This window comes from Gavialis gangeticus, unplaced genomic scaffold (assembly GCF_001723915.1).
Source record: "Gavialis gangeticus isolate Ggan-Ray unplaced genomic scaffold, GavGan_comp1, whole genome shotgun sequence".
In the NCBI taxonomy this organism is placed as follows: domain Eukaryota; kingdom Metazoa; phylum Chordata; order Crocodylia; family Gavialidae; genus Gavialis; species Gavialis gangeticus.
In genome coordinates, this window is record NW_017729006.1 from 42,062,975 (window position 1) to 42,080,522 (window position 17,548).

Below are 17,548 nucleotides of genomic sequence, written 5' to 3' on the forward strand. Positions count from 1 at the left end.
CTTAAAAAATCCTTGATGCCCTTATGAAAAATCAGAAGAACAATCATATAGGAACAAATCAGGGTAGAACAGATGCAGGTAGGTAATTTTACTTATTTACTATATGATTTTACCATGCCTTGTGATGAGTCTGACTGTGTTAGCCTCTACACTAGGACAGGTATCAGTCAGCTTAATGTCTCATGTGGTTCTGCATGCAGAAACCTGCTCAATTTTATACCTCAGGTCATGAATATATTGATTCCTGGTGCCTTATTACTTCCAATACCTAATTCTGGGCCTGATCCTGTTCCCTTTGGAGTACATGTATATTTTACTATGGACTTCAAATGGAGCCTCTCTCTTACTGGGGTTATCCCAAGTAACCTGCCATAGTCTGTAGTACTTTACCCATCATGAAGGCTAACTACAGTCCGAGTAAAACTTAGGTATCTAGAATGCTTATCCCTTTATAAATATACCTGGGTACTCTACACTGGGTTATAAGATCATATGAAATACATCTGACAGATTTTCAAATAATGATATGAAAGCTCTTAGAAATGGGGTAAAGTAACAAAATATATTTTTCCCTTTAGATATCTTGGCTCAAGAAATTATTTAAAAATTCAGCTATAAAACTTAAATACAGTCCATACAAATAAAAAAAAAGAAAAAATTTTCTGAAAGAATGACCGTAAGTAACTACGGGGCGGGACAGCTTATGTCATAGTCAAAACATTAGTTCTGGAAGGATGGGAGATGGGACGTGGTTTAACACTGTAAGACAAGACTTAGAATATGAAACTCTACTCACTACAGCAAAGCACATGCAACATGCTATATTTGGCAAAATAGTATTAGAAAAGCCAAGCAGAACAATGGCACTAGTATAAGAATATCCATATAGTATATTGAGATCTCAGGTCTACTATAAATAATCTGGCACCAGCAAAAATATATAAATTATACAAAATCATTTTCTTCTTTGCTTTTCCCTCATTTTTATCCTGCAATTATTAAAATAGAGATCTTCCCTGCTTACCTTTTTGTATAAAAATAATAATAATAAAAAAAAATCCAGTCACGGAATACTTTTCTGCACAACCTTTTTTTTGGTCAGCTCCTCTGCTTTAAAATTACACAAACTAAAAATCTCAGCTTTCCTCACACACAAACCTAGCCATATGCCCTGAAAATGCCATGCCTCTGCACCCTTAGAAGAAATTACCTTGCACTAACCTGCACCTAACCTATATCTTGCACCTTCCAAGTTCAGCTCCCACTATTACTGTATAAAGATGAAGGGAAGAGCAAATGGTCCTTCACAGACCCCCATTCTCTTAAGAACATCTGTTTGCATGGGCCATAGCTACCATTGATGCGATTGTGGCAAGTGTATAAGAGAACATATGTGGTTCTAACATTTTTTCAGCATAAAAATAGCATGATCTGATGAGTGGGCAAATGCTTTTTTTTGAGAAAAGAAAATACATTAAAATCCCTTTGCTGGAAAGTCTTCTACATTTAATTTAGACGTGGGCTACATGACTTTTGGTGATACTCAACTTGTTCAGTTTGCAACTCTGCCTTTGATAGAAAAACCCAATGTTTTGATAGATCAGAAATGTCTTTAAAGAAAGGAGCACACTCTCTGTGCTGTTAGCGAGACAGAACTGTCCTCTGCTTTCCTTCAGCGAAAGGTGTAGCAGCTGAGGAGTGGTTAGGGTCAGATGAAGTAGCTGCATATTCCCAAATATGCTTTTACCCCTGTATCGCCTTCCCTGGAGTCAGCAAAGAGCTCTGGACTGCAGGCCGGGAAGGCTTCAAATCTTCTTCTGGGAACCAATCATAACCTTTGACACAAAGTTCACAATGGCGCTGGCGGGCTGTTCTGGATCATGCTCTGCAAACAGGTGGCACACATTGTCTGTGGGACTGCCTTGCTTCTTTGCCACAAATCCAAACACTCTGCAGTGGGCAAAATGAAAGTATGTTAGCGAACAGTCAGACAGACAGATGGCAACAAGTTTGCTTTGGAAGCAGAAAAAAATACTGCTTGAAGAAGAAAAGGCTTTCAAGGTAGTGTGGTCTGGTGGGGAGAACACCAAATGGGACTTGGGTTCTGTTTTATTCCTGCTTTGCCCATGGTCTGCTGTATGAAGCTAAGCAAGTCACTTCACCTCTCTGTGCCTCAGTTTCCTCACCCCAAAATGCTGGGATAATGGTATTGGCCTCTTATGTCAAGAAATCTAAGTTCGACTGATAGAAATGTGTTAAGTGAGAGCCTGGGACTATAGCACAGTTCTAATTCTGGCTGACCAAAATAAATGATCAGTTAAACCTGACCTAGATTAATTTATTGGAGATCATGTTGTTTGGTGGGCAGAGCAGAGGACTGAGGGTCAAATGAGCGTGTGTCTATTTTTGCCACTTCCTCACCCTTTAGGTACTTGCTCTGCCACACTCAAGGCACTTACCCCTACAACTCAAAAAGCACAGGCTAATTCTGTGCAGGTTTTGGGTGTCCATCCTGGCACAACTGGTGACTCTATATGACTCTATGTGACTTTGGTCAGGCTGCAGTTGGAGTACTGCGTCCAGTACTGGGCACCGCACTTCCAAGAGGGATGTGGCCAGCCTGGAGAGGGTTCAGAGGAGGGCCACCCACTTGGTGAGAGGGCAGCAGGACAGGCCCTATGAGGAGAGACTGAGGGACCTGAACCTGTTCAGCCTCAGCAAGAGGAGGCTGAGGGGGGAACCTGGTGGCTGCCTACAAACTCATCAGGGAAGATCAACAGCAAATAGGTAGAGCCCTTCTCTCCCCAGCACCACCTGGGGTGATAAGGAACAATGGTAATAAGCTGATGGAGAATAGGTTTAGGTTAGAGATCAGAAGGCAATTTTTTACAGTTAGGGTGGCCAAAAGCTGGAACCAACTTCCCAGGGAAGTGGTCCTTGCCCCTACCTTGGGCAAATTCAAAAGGAGGTTGGATGATCACCTGTCTGGGGTCTTGTGAACCCAGCATTCATTCCTGCCTGTGGCAGGGGGTCAGGCTAGATGATCTGTTCAGGTCCCTCCTGACCCTAGCTACTATGAAACTACTTCTCAGAGTAGCTGAGCACCTAGAATTCAGAGGAAGTCAAAAGGCTTGTTATACTGGACTCAGACACTACTTTCACCTCTTAGCAGCTGTTTTGCTGACAAGTAAGAAAGTAGTTAGTTTAGAAGATACCCTGAAAATAAAAGCCTCTATGCTAGAGTCCATATGACCATTCCCATTTTTAAAAAAGGGACATACTGGTGTCACTTTAGTTAAAGACAAGAAGGCTGACAGTCTTCAAACTTATCGTCGTCTTAGAAAAAATAACACCAAGTTTCTCTATAACACCTCTACAAAGTGCTTCAAACCAGGCTAGAAAGGACTATCTCTAGTGTATTTCTGCCCTGGTTGCTTCAATCCTTGGTCTCACTAACCTGTTGACAAGAAACACTAAATGTGGGGTGGTGTGAGATGACATTGCAACAACGTGCAGTGCTACCTGTCATTACACAATAGACATACTTTAGACATGCAGATGAGAACCACTCTTGACTTACTTTGCTGAAAGGCCATCTTTCATCCACCTTGTTGTGTGCAGGGGGGGAATAACAAGAGACAGAAAAACAAAGAACACATTAGCTCTTGTAGATCAACAACATCAATATCACAAAATAACAATAAGTGTTCATCTTCCTTACTTTCTGTCCTGTGGATCCAAAGCACAAAAAATAACAGTATTGACAGGATAATGCCTCCGGAAAAAGAGTCTGGTGGGAGAAAATAAAACAAGTTTTAGGCATTCCTAAGATTCTGAAAGGTTTCAGAAATAGAGATGACACCAGGAACCAGATGTCTAAGAACTTCACTCCCATTTAGATAGTAAAAAGGGGCCAGATTTTCAAAAGAGTTCAAGCGCTCAGGATCCTGTCTGAATAGGAGCTGCCAGGTGCTTCTGGGAATCCGGCTCCATAATGACATTCCCAATCTAGGGGTAAATTCTGCAATGCACTGAGTGTTTCTTGGTAGGTCCTCAGGCCCTGACCACCTCCATATTCAGGAGCAGTTAGGTGCCAGTGCCTTCTAGAAAACAAGCAGCAACTTGGAAGACTAGGGCCTCACTGAAAAAAATAAGGTCTTTTGTTACGACTGTAGCCAGGTATAGCTGTTACACTTCTACTGGGAGAATCACCACCCCCCTGGTAGAAATGACAAGTGTACAAACATTCATTCAATCTTTCCTGGCGGAAACATGCCCTTTCTGGGAGAAGATCTTCCATGCATCACCCTGGAAGATCTCCCTTGCAAAAGAGTTTCTCTTGCATTAAAGAATGCCTGTACACTTCCTTCCCAGTCTGATCTGGGAGGGGAGGGGAGCAGCAGGGACTCCATGGGGCATGCACTTGGGGAAGGAAGCAGTGGGATAACGATCCCTGCCTCTTCCCCAGACCAGGAACTGGGTACCAGGTCTGAGTAACAGGTAGGTGCTTTGCCCTGCTGTTCCCTCCACTTCTGCGAGGCCTGAAGGCACTGACTTTGAAGTGCCATGTGGGGAAGAAGCTCCACCTACATAGTACTTGCAGGATGCATCCGACAAACATGGACATTTGTTTCCCCAGGGACAAGTAGCAGCAGCACACCTTGTGGCACCTTGTCCCTGGGGAACACCCGTGCCACGTGCTCTGGTGCGCTGCAGGTTACCCTGGGTGGGGTAGGGGAGGCCAAGGCCAGCAACTGTGCTGGCCTCAGCAGCCTACACAGGGTCCTGGGGGCTCTTCCTAGGGCTGCAGCCACAGCAGGAAGCTTGGCCAGCAGCCGAAGCATGGCTCCAGCTGGCCAGGCTCTGGTTTTGGGCAGTACATGCTGCTGCCACGTGTGCCCCACTGCTTTTTTTAGCGTGTGTTTTTTGGACTCTGGGATCCAGTAGCAGCACTCAAAATTTTTCAAAAATTTCCTCTGCTAGAAATGAATACTTATTCGAGGCCTGATTTTATCTAGCAAAAGAGTATGCGAGGACCAACTCTTTAAATGCTTTGAAAATAAAAAGTAATGAAATAAGAGAACTGAATAGCTGCATCTCTGTAAATTCAGCAGCTATATTTTTTTGCTCAGAGTACTAATTTAAAGATAATGGCTCACAAGAAACAGAACAGAAAACTTGCTTCCAAAGTAAGTCAGAGCACCAAGATTCTCAAAATCCTATGTCCAAAGCTGGACACCTAAACAGAGGTGACTTTAGTGGGAGATGTAAGCACTTGGAAACCTTTGAGAAATCACACCACATTAAGGATTTAAGTTTAAGCATTTATTTACTGAAAATTTTGGCTTGAGGTTTACCTCTTTAGATTCAGACCTATCTCAAGTGGTTGCAGAGCCATGGAAACCAAGGTGTTTCATGTGCATTTTGAAATCTAAAGACCCTCACAGTCTTCAGTAGAGAGCAAATGGAATTTAATTGTTAAGAGAGCAGCTTGCCAGCATGAGGCACATGAAAGCAATGTCCTAAATACTGGCAGAGCGGAGTCTGCTTACACCAACATTGTTTAGCAATGGCTGAGACACACGAGAGAACACAGCCCATTTCAGTAAGTATGGTGGATGGCAAAAGCTGTCCTGAGCACTGGAATTACCTCCTGTTGTCTGAAAATAATGCTGTAGGACTGCTATCATTTGGAGAGGAGAGGGGCCATTTGGAGAAAGTGGTAACAACTCAAGATTTGCTTTCTGCTACTGCAGAGAGTGCATGCTCTGGGATGGATCTGCTGTTATCATTTAGACCAAGGATAACTGCACTATGTGTCTGAGCCACAAGTAGACTGCAGTGCTGAATAGGGCTAGACACAGTTACTCCACAGCAGCTTTATTAGGGTCGGAGTGTCAGACCAGAGTCAGAATTGGACTTCACTCACTTTCTCTGATTGTCCGTCAGTGTGATCCCTTGGGCAGACACCTTGAAATGAACCACAGTAGAGATGGGAGGAGGATCTTGTATCAACATCATGCTCAGGGCTTTCTGCACTGCCTGGTAGCCTGTAAGAGACTCCATTTCCACAGAATTCAGGTACCAGACATTGCATGCTGCAAAGAACAAGGGAAAGGTTTCAGGAGTTATCTTTGTCTTTGCTTAAAAAGCTCCTGCTTGATTCTCTCTGGGACTCCTGCCTAGTTTCAGGGTTATTTCATTAGCTTCTCCTTATACTTGTCAAGTTCCACTTAAGTTTTTGGTTTTTTTTAATCTACATTGTACACTCTTGGGGCAGAGGCATCTGATATTTTGATGGTATGTCTTTACAGTACCCGCAATACTACAGTGCCCTTCACTTGCAGGTATCTTTGAAATCCAAATGACAGACAACAAAAACAGCATTGAGAAAGGGCACTCTTAGGACTGACTACAGCAAAAATGTGGCTGTGGGAGGGGAATGTCAGCATTCCACATTGAAACTCAATTACTGCAGCTAATATAGAAATACCAGGGTTCACAGTTTTGCAGTGTCAGTTCACGGATAATCATGCTTTCAAGTTATATCTGAAGTGCATTCAGTCAAAGGAAACTATTCACTCATTTGTCAAGACAACAAGAACATTTTTTCCCTACAAAGAAATTAGGATTATTATGTAGTTCTACTTCTTTAGTGATTTACGTATTCAGTAGTTTCCATGCAAACAGCAACTTCAAGAAGAATGGAATAACTATTTCTGATCTTGTACATCCTTTTTTTTAAATGGCGTCTAACTCGGAGTTTGTCTTTTTTTGGGAGTTCAATGACAGTCCTAAAGGGACATGAAGTCATAGAGAATTAGGGCTGGAAGGGACCTCCAGAGGTCATCTAGTTCAACCCCCTGCCTGAGGCAGAATAATCGTTATCCAAACTATCCTATACAATCATAATCTAAACCAGGGGTGGGCAAAATACAGCCTGCCAATTGACTGGATCCAGTCCACGGCTGCCCCCGTAGTGCTATGCATGGGTCAAGCCACAATCGCTCCAGCCAGGGCAGCTGCTTGCTGACCTGGGTCCCGACTAGCGCGTGCAGCTTCTGTCAGGGCTGTTCCTGGTGTTACTCTGCTCCATTCACCTTCGGCAGGAGCCGCCTGGCTGAAGCTTCCTCCCCCCTGCCACCCACCTAGAGCAGTGCATCAGAGGCAGGAGTGAGAGGAGGGCCTGCTGCTAGAGGTGAGGGGAGCAGAGCAGCACCCTGGTGGCTGCAGTTGCACTAGGAACAGCTCCGCTGGAAGCTGCATGCACTGGCTGGGGCCTGGGCCAGCAGGGCTGTTTTGCTTCGCTTACCTCCTCCTACTGCTTCTGCCCTTATTGCACTGCTCTGAGCCAGGGGAGCTTCAGCCAGGCAGCTCCTGTCTCAGCGCATGGAGCTCTGGCTCCAGCTCCCAGCTGCCTTCCACCCACTCTTCCCTGCCCCCCAGTGCAATGAACAGCCACCTGTGGGCAGCTGGAAATGGTGGAAGGCAGCTGGGAGCTGGAGCCCCATGTGCTGAGACAGGAGAAGCCGCCTGGCTGAAGCTTTCCCCCCGCCACCCACCCAGAGTGGCTTAGCAGGGGCAGGAGAAGGAGGGGAAGCCACAGCTGGAAGTGAGAGAAGCACAACAGTCCTGCCAGCCCAGGCCCCCCCAGCGTACACAGCTTCCAGCAGGGATGTTTCTGGTGTGGCTGCCGCCAGCTGGGTGCTGCTCTATTCCCCTCACCTCCAGCAGCAGTTCCTCCTCCCGCCCCTGCCCCTGCTATGCTGATTTCAGCAGGCAGGCGGGGGAAGCATGAGCCAGGTGGCTCCTATTGAAGGTGAGGGGAACAGAGTGGCACCTTGCTGGCTGCAGCTGCACTGGGAATGCGGGGGAGGGAGGGTCCTGGCCCGGCCCATGACAACTCATCAAACCTCCCTAAACGCCACTTAGGCCCAACTACTTGCCCACCCTAATTTGAACTCTACATAAGACTACCATCAACCCTGACCCAGCATAGACCTAACACCCTAATCTGCCACAGGTAAAGCAGAGGAACCACAACAGCCAATGTCCTGCTCCTATAAAATGTTGTCAATATATGCTCAAGAGGTCTATATCTATAATTCCAGTAGAGATGTAATAAAACCATAAAGTTCTGACTTATAGCCATCTACTCCATTTGTGTTTCATAGAGCATTAGCCATTTTCAATACATCCATATTATCTGTGGCCCACAGGGTTTTTTAAACTTCTGATAATTTATCTCTGGCACCTGAAACCTGACCTTCCATACAGAACTAGAATGTGTGCTAGGACCCCAACCCAGCAAGCTGCTTAAGAGAACAAGTTGTTTCCTTTAAGTTAGAGGCACACATAATTACTATGCTGAATCAGAGCCCACAGTTTAGATAATCCCAAATAGTTTCTGTATATAAAGAAACTCTGAAATTGCAAAGCTTGTTTAGCCCTCCGGTACAGTCCAATCGACACCCATTTCACAGGATAAAGACATGCCAATGGTTAACTCAGCTGTTAGCAAAATTTGTTTCTTGGTACAAATATTTATATAGGTATCTATACTAAACTTGATAATTATGTTAGTGTGCATTAATTAGCATCGTTAAAACACCGCCTCAAAGATTCTTTTATTAGACCAACTAAATAGTTGGAAATTTTTTTCTTTGCAAGCTTTCAGGTTTAAAAACCTGTCATCAGGTTGAGGAAGCATCTGTAGTTGGTGTGTCCTCTTCCGGGATGGAATGAAGAGCACACACCAACTGCAGATGCTTCCTCAGCCTGACAAAGGGTTTTTAAACCTAAAAACTTGCAAAGAAAAATTTTTCCAACTATTTAGTTGGTCTAAAAAGATACCAGATTTACCCAAAGAACCTTGTCTGCCTATGTCCTTAGATGAACAGAGCTACAACCTATGCCCTTGCCTCAAATATTGGCACACTTTGCCTCCCTCCTTAAAAAGTCAGAAAATGAACAGCTGTGCTTTACACATGGCTCCCCTGTAATTTGGGGAAAGACTCTTCCCTATGCTCTGACACTTTCAAAGTACAAAGTGTTTTTACACAGATTTAACAAGTTTGCCATTCCAGAAAAAATACTGAGCACATTTCTGTTTTTTAAAACCCAGTGGCCTCTGGTTGGACTGAAAGTTGGAATGAATTTGGTCCACAGGTAGTTGTTTAAATAAAAGGATGGAAGAGATGGAAAAAAATGCAGTGATATGAACCAATGATCTGCTTTTAGATTTCATCGGTTCAACTTCAGACCATGGTCTTAACAAGATTCCCTTATTATGAGTGAAAAAAAAATCCTAACCCATGTTCAGTTATTGCCTCAGTCACTTTGCTTGAATTAATTACAATGCGACTCACTCAGGCCAAGGTCTGACATGTAGCATTACACTTGCACAGGCTGCTGGCTGGAGTGTGACAAAGTTGCATCAAAGGCGCACTTTCCACTGAGAGAATGATATGGGGCTACTCCTTTGCAACTGTCCTTCACTAAAATCTGTGTGCATTTCCCTAATTTGGATAAACACAATATTTTCTCACATACAGTGCACCCTGGAATAAGATAGGCACCTTGTTTTTGAAAGGCAGAATGAAGAAAAAAAGATGTTTCATCATAGTAAGTAACTGAGTAGCAGCCACCGGGAAACTGAGCCTGCTTAATGTTGTCTGCTCCCTGCAGATCCTATGTGGATTTTACTTTTGCTTTTGCTCTGTAGGTGGCAGAAACAGTTCTTACCATATTTCTTGCATATAATGCACACTCCAATTTCCAGCAGCTGCTGTAATAAAATATGGTAACAGAGTGCCTGGTTTCTTCGAGCTTTGGGAGGCATCAGGAAAGAATATGATAATGGCAGTGGGACATAGGATTTTTTTTCAATGGGAACAGACTAGAATTTTTAATTTAAGTGTACAATTTGTGCTCTGAACTGATGCAAAGAGAACCCAATACTAGTGATTCCATAGCATCAGTTTTGGTAGCAAGCACAAAGGAAAAATGACCGTGGGATGGCACTCACCCTATAGTTTTCTTTTCTTTGCTGCACGGCTGGTACTTTGGAGTTCCACATTCATGGTAAGGAAGAGAGCACTCCCTACTTCTCCTTTCTGATTTAGCTACAGAAATGGTTAACCTAGGAGCACATATCTTTACTTGGCCTTTTCAGGTTGCAGTAAGTGTATAGGGTTGTCTCATCTGATTTACCAAGCCATAGTTGTTTACATGTAAGGTCTGCTGTTTAGACAAGAAGTTGACTATCTGCTTGGAGTGACAGCTTTAATTAATACTGAACTCAGTATCAAGAATGTTTGTGTGACAGGAGAGAAAAATGTTTGAACTAAACAAAGTTAATGTGAAGTGATGCAGGCTACCAGTGTTTGAACAAGGCATTCCAAGTAGTAGGGCAAAGACACTGGATCCCCAAATGGCCTTTCCTATTTAGGTTCTAGGTCACTGTATCAAAATTAGACAATTATTTTATTTTCACATTATCTTTAAGATGACATTTCCCATATGTAGCTGCTGCTAACTATTCATGGAAGAAATAAAAGAAATACAGTTATTTCTTTGGTCTAAGAAGGTTAAACATTGCCTGGACAATGAGAACCCAGCTGGACCTTGAGAATAAATGCATGCCTTCTATGATGAGTTCATTTATGCAACTTTTCCTTTCAAATTCCTCCTCCTTGGCTCTTCCTTTAGTGGCCACAACATCCATGACTAGTAGTGGCAGACAAATGACAACATATGCGCATTTCCAGCACAGCTTGGCCAATGCTGACTATTACCTCAGCCACACGTTCCTGCTCAATTCAAAGCACCACTGCAATTTCTATTGTCAAAACAGACTGCTTCCCAATTATGCAGCAGTGCTGTTTAGCATGGTATTTTTCTGTGCTGAATGCTTTGCAACAGGTCAGAGCAGCTGTGCAGCACTCTGAGACAGCAGGAAACCCCTTGCCCCAAGATCTTTCAATCTGTGCTTCTGCATTTGGGGAAGCTGTGAGGAAACAGGTGGCTAATGTAATACCCTGCCATCTACCACTGTGTCACTGGGCACTAAACTGAACCCAAGGTGTGACTCAGTGAAGCCTGAATGATATTCCAGTGACCAGGAAATCAGTGGGATATAAGGTTATTATAGTACCTTTCTCCAGGGCAGGGGCAGATCCAGAGGGGGGGAAGTGGTTTGGTCTTACTCCCCTATTACACCACATCACACGAACAGCAGCCAGGGACTTTCTCAAGTCCCTAAAACAAGTAAGAAAAAAAACAACCCTCCACCTCTTTCCCCCTCCATACTCAGTAGCACAACCTTTTTCCTTCCACTTTCCCACTCCTCTACTTGCTGCTGTCCCTGGCTGACCAAGAGGCAGGGGAACCTCCAGAGCTGCTTCTGTCCCACTCCAGCTGGGCTAAGCAGGAAGCCAGACTCAGCTGAGGACAATGGCAGTGACAGGTGGGTTTCACCTCACTGCTTGGTCCCCGAGCTGTTCCCTGCCAGGCTGGGAGCAGGCATGGGAAGGGGAACCTGCCTGCTGCCTCTGCTGCTGCTGGCTGAGCTTTGCGCCCCATGCAGCTCAGCTGGAGTGGGGAAGGAGCAGTTCTGGAGTTAGCCCTGTTCCTGGGGTCAGCTGGAATCAGCAATAGTCAGGGGCAGGGGAGAGGGAGAAAATTGGAGGTGAGGGGATGCCATGTACTGCCAAGCATGGAGGGGAAGGGACAGGGTGCTGAGGGTGTGGGAGTGGGATTTTTACCTGATTCAGGGACTTAAAAAAACAAATCCTTGCTGCAGCTCTTGCTGCATGGTCACTTGTCCCCATGGGGTTGGGGGGAGGCTAGGAGCAGGGGGTATATCTACCCCTGCAGAACTGGTCAGTGATCCCACACCCCCTTTACAAATTCCTGGATCCTCCTATGCCCTAAGGGTGTACCAACCACACTGGGGGCTGAGAGGGATTATCATGGCATAACAGTATGCCACCTAGCTAGCTAAGGCAACCTTACTCTGACAGAGTGGCATTAGAAAATGCCTCTTGACAGAAGATGATGGCAGTCCTTAACCAGTGTATTTCTTGGCAAGGGACTATCTCAGATGACAAATGAAAAAGCATTTTCACATTGGCTATAAATAAAAGGTTATCACTCATGCAAGATATGCCACCTGCAGACAGCTAGATAAACCCTGCTCACCCAGAGAACAGGACTGAACACCTGGGTCCTTGACCACTGGCCTTTACCACTCAGCTGGTAGTAGCTGTAAAGCCCCATGGACTTTACAGATCACCCACTAGAGGGAAAAAACTGCATTTTTCCTCACTTCCACAGAGCCAGTGTAGCAGTCTGATTTACCTGCTCCCCTTTTATCATCCTTACTCTTCCCTCAGCCTGCAAGACACATTCAAGAACAAACAGAGTAAAATCAAACACTGGGGAACTTTACTTACCTGCACCCTGCTTTAGGAGCTCAGCTGCTGAGTTTGCTGCAGTCTGTGGAGAAGTTTCTGCTATCTCCTCCAATGGGTCTGTAAATAGAAACCACTATACACATTAATTTCTCCATCCAAGTTACAGTACCAATCTGAATGGTCAACAAAGAGTCTCATGCTTGAAATTATGACATCATATGCTGGACAATCCTTGGCCAGAAACAGTAAGTAATTTTCTAACTGCAACGGAGCAGAGAAAAGGGCAGGAAGCCGTTACATTCTGAAATGCAGAGGGAGGGAAAGGTGGGGAGAAGGAGGAAATTGGAGGCTGAGCCCCTGACCTAGGTTCAGTCCAGGAGCCAGTCATGGGCCAACCAGGGAAATGGGAGGGTTTTGGTGCCAGCTTTTAAAGTGCCCACACACATGCTCCTGTAGCATGCATGCTCCCGCCTGAGGAATATTCTTCTTCAGTGTGTCGCTGACAAGAAATCCTCTAAGATGGCCAAATATGTTTCAGTGCTGGACTGTGCAAGACAGTATCCTGCAGGGACCTTGCATGCAGACAGAGGCAGACTCTTCTGTACCTCCTGCAGTGTAACTCTGGATGGATCCAGGAAAACCAGCATAGACTGGCACTTGGGAGTCTGAGACACATGAAGAGGAAGGATGCTGCAGAGGCTGAAGGTTAGAGCATGAAGCAAGTGACTGTGTTGTCCCTGTTTAAAAGGACCACAGAACGCAGCTTGGCAAGGTGAGGCAGCATTTTCCCTCATGGAGTCTTTCACGGCAGTGAACATCCCACTGGAGAAACTTGATCACCCAAAGTTAAGGGACTACTTGAACGAAAATATGCCAAATGCCAGCAATTTTCTGCATGCCAACAAGCTTCACCAAGACTATCTCCCTACAGTGGTTGATTCACATGTACAATCCATGAAGGCTACCTTGGCAGAGTATAGTTTCTTCTCCATTGTAGCTGATGAAGCTGACCCTCAGGATAAATATGTGCTGCACATTTTGTCTGTACTGGGGAGCTGGACCAACCAGGACCTGCTTGTGTTTCAAAGTGAACTGGTCCACCTCACATTTTTCTATTTTTCTACTGTGTCCCAAGCCACCGTGAAGGTAATTGTCAACTATAGTGTAGACTTTAACAAGATCTCAGCATTCCTATCTGACAATGAAATCTACAAGACTCTGTATATGTGCAAGACTCTCTGACGTGCTCCAACGAATGCTTCCCAATGCTGTTCATGTCATCTGCAATGGGCACGTTCTGTTCTAGTAAGTGATATCTAGTGCATGCAGATCCCCAGTGTGGATAGCCTGTTGTCTTCTTTCAAGAAAGCCTTCAAGCGCTATTCAGGTCATAAGGTCTGGTACACGGAATCCATTGCCAGTCGAAGTGGGGACTCATATGGCACTGTGACATTGCCACCAGAACCTGTGCTCACATGGTAGAATTCATGGCTCACTAAGCATATACAGCACTACCAGCAGTTTGTGAGTGAGGAGCTGGAAATCATGCCCAGCACACGGTGGATGCTCAAGCTTTTCCATCTTTTAGGGTGAGGCAACATGAAGATAAGGTTATATTAAGGAGATTCTAGCATGAACTGTTTAGTTCAAGTAGGTCTTATGCAGCTTTTCTTGCCATTAAAATGGGTCATACCAGCTCATATAACCGAGAGTCATTTGCTTTTTGGTATCTTTTTGGGATTTAGAGGAAGCTACATTCCCTTCCAGTTTACGAAGCCCATTTTAAAGGACCTCAATTACTCTTAACCCTGGATCACATTGCTGCTGCTAAGGTTTGTCAGTAAATTACTACTGAACAGTCAAAAGCTTGTGTTTCACTAATTGGTTGTTTCTGATGAGGATGGGCACTATCAAAATGTTCCTTAATGGGTCATATAGAAACATTTAGCAGTCTGCAAGAGGTCCACAAGCTGCACTTTGGGATCTCCTCCTTTACGTGTTCAACAGAACACCACAAGAATGTTTAATATTTCAACAATGCCTCTGGTACCAATTGCATCTGGGAGAATAAACGTGCAATTATGAATTACGGGGCAAGCAGTATATAGAAGAATCTTGTTGATGTCTTAAAGTGGGCTATGCATCACCACAGCCCAAAATAGCTTCACTTAACATATGCTCTTAATAATAATTTCTTTTGCAACATTTGGGCCCCAAAAAGGCTGTTGCTTTTTCCCTCAACTTCACATTATGGGCATCTTTCCCACATCTCTTTTTTAGAGGATTTGTGGTTGAACCTAGCCATACTTGGGTGTGTGAGGTTAACCCGGTGAAATATATATATTTAATAATACTGGACTGCAGTACTAACTGCCATGAGTCATGAATGACTATTACTGGAATATCACAGTCCTAGTGTGTTCTCATCTCTAGCTTATTTGAGAGCCTCTAGCAACAGTGAAACCACTTTTATAAAACAAATGTCCTTTCTTGTACGTTCTTGTTAGAAGTAAAGTTCTGAACATGTTTACCTGCCTAAAGATGTATTTAGTTCGAAACAGAACCCTGGATTGTACACAGTTATTTTGTACTTTAGCAAGCTTACCTCTGTCTGGGATGAGTAGTTTGCAGGGCAATGCCAAAGGAGTAATGGAATGTTGATACACCAAAGCTGTCAAACTCCCTGTGGTTAAAAGAGCAACAAGACATGCAAGATTGGCTTCAGTGAACAAAGAGAAGTTTAGGAGTTACGTTGCTTTCAAATATTTTATGGGCTAAAAAAATTTCTTTTCAAAATATTTTCTTGGTGCCTAATCCATTTTTACAACTGCCGTTTTTGGTAATTTTTAACAGATCCATTGCTGCATCATTGTACATGCCTGATTCCGTTTACATTAACTAGGCATTACAACTGCAAGCCTCGCTATACTATTTGACTAGGTTTTAGTTGAAATGGAAAGATGACAATCACAACAGTAACTAGAGAGAAGCAGGATTTGTTTGGTAACATCTTTTACTGTGGTGGGGCCAACCATTTCGGTAGGTGTGCCACAGATTAGCCCTGCACCCATCCTGAATGCCACTCTAGTTCTTTTCCTCTGCCTCATATGCTGCTCTGCATTTTGTTCCCTGCCCTACCTGCCATTGTGCTGCCTGTCCCCTCTCTCATCTGCTGCATGCCACACCCAGACGCTACCCATGCCACAGGTTGCCCGCCCCTGTTTTACTGAACTAACTATAATAGCTCAGAGATAGGTTTCAAATACAAAACGCCCTAATAATACACATATTAGTGCATTTCATCTAGGTTAAACATAGATAGCCAAAAAGCCTGAGGCTGAATTGATTTAATCATCACAAGTTTCTCTAAACTGCATTGACTGAACCAATAATACAGTGAACTGATGTTCAGTTTTGAAACTGGAAAGGCAGCCAGACCCCTGCAGTGGCCTGTACCAGAAGCTTTGGGGGAGGGTGCTAGAGAATGCCTCCCAGCCTGCTGGCCACTACTGAGGCCACCCAAATGCAGCCCAGTGGGACTCATCTTTGATTTGCTGCCCAGCACATGCCCCCCAAACATATTGCTGCCCTCCCAGTCTGGGGCTGGCTGGATCCCTGTGCCTCAGTGGGGATTCCTGGACCCTGGCAAGGTCCCCCAAGCCCTGCCTCTGGTGCAGAGCAGGGACTCCCCCTTCCCACCCCTCAGTATGGTCCCGAATGGGCTTGGCCCTGACCCCACAGGTAGGTGAGTAAGTCCCTCCAGCCCAGGGCAGGCAGGATCCCCCAGCCTCAGTGGGGGGCTCCCAACCCCAGGCAGGGATGTGTCACCCCCCTTCCACCAGAGCTCCTCTGAGGCAAGGGCAGCTGGTGGGGGGTGGGGCTAAGTCACTTTTAGTCCAGTTTTAGATATGCCCCATGGAAGATGCTTTCCCTCCCCTTATGCTGTGCAGATCCAGGCTAGGGGGGCCTGGGGTTCCTTCCCCTGCCCCCTAATCCTGCTGTTTTAATGGGCACAGGCAGAGCCTAGGGAACAAAAGCTTTACTGCCTCAAATCTGTGACTGGGGGGGCACTGCTCTGCTGGAGCAGACAGCACAGACCAGGGCTGCAAGGCATCATGGGATGCTAGGGGACTTCCAGTTAACTTGAATCAGTAGGGGATCTGGGACAAAAGTTCAATAAACTGGTTTGACCTAAATCAGTTAAGTCTGATACTATATCCATCCTGTTTATTTTAAATCAGCTTTAGCCATTTTGAAAGTGGTTTATGTACACTGAACTAATGTTCTGTTACAGGTTTAAACCGGTTTCTAGTCACTTAAAACTGGTTTGTGTGTAACTTCTGTCTCTAGCCCTAAAGACCATAATGCATTTTACAAATATTAATTTGCCCATGGTTGAAATTTTGAGAGGCAGATAAGAACAGTTGGTTAACTAACTTGCCTGATGTCACACTCTGAGGCAGTGAAAGAACCCAGAAAATGCACTCAATCATTTTGTGTTCTTAGTAGTGTAAAAAAACAGCTAGAGGAAATCCTCACTTCTCAAGGCATGGTGTCGCCAGTTAAATCATTTCTCCTCTTAATGAATGTCCTAAACCTTAGTTTGCTTCAACTGTGCAGTAGGACACAGATTTTCAAAGCCACCTGCAGTACTGCACCCTTTGTTCCCATAAAAGTAAGTAGATCTTAGTCAATCTTATGTTGTCATTACATTCTGTATTGTGGGGAGCAACCTAAATGAACATGCAGCGTTGGTCAGTCTATTACTGCAGTCTTTAATTTCAGATACTCAAAAATATTAACAGATATTCCAATCAAACCTGAGTTCCGGATCAAACAACTCATTTTGTTTAGATTATCAAAAACTTTTAAAATAGAGCCATTCCTTCAATTGTTGAGGACCTGCATTTCTTACTGCTGTGAGGGTGCTCAACCATTTGTAGATCTGGGCTCAGTTGGGTCCCTTGCAGCTATAAAAATTCCTTTGTAGAAGGTGAGGGATGGGGCAGGAAGAAATGGCTGTATAGAAAAAGAAAATAGTCAGAGGTGAACCTGGAGATGGGCAGGAGGGCCACTGTGAAGTCCTCCCACTGTAGTGAGAAGGCTAATCTCTGCTGTTGCTATGTAGACAC

The 17,548-nt window shown here is 44.6% G+C and overlaps 1 protein-coding gene across 5 annotated transcripts in view; it reads right to left on the reverse strand.

The window, feature by feature from the left end:
- Positions 1 to 289: 289 nt before the first annotated feature.
- The window catches only part of TNS3 (tensin 3), a 364,194-nt gene continuing 346,935 nt past the window's right edge, over positions 290 to 17,548 (reverse strand). For all 5 annotated transcript variants that reach the window (XM_019509126.1, XM_019509125.1, XM_019509129.1 and 2 more), the window contains 6 exons: positions 15,022 to 15,099; positions 12,456 to 12,533; positions 5,930 to 6,098; positions 3,722 to 3,790; positions 3,581 to 3,607; positions 290 to 1,950 (listed from right to left, as the gene is read on the reverse strand). In XM_019509126.1, the coding sequence (XP_019364671.1) occupies positions 1,806 to 1,950; positions 3,581 to 3,607; positions 3,722 to 3,790; positions 5,930 to 6,098; positions 12,456 to 12,533; positions 15,022 to 15,099 (566 nt within the window). In that variant the 3' untranslated portion in view covers positions 290 to 1,805. The remainder of the gene's footprint in view (positions 1,951 to 3,580; positions 3,608 to 3,721; positions 3,791 to 5,929; positions 6,099 to 12,455; positions 12,534 to 15,021; positions 15,100 to 17,548) is intronic.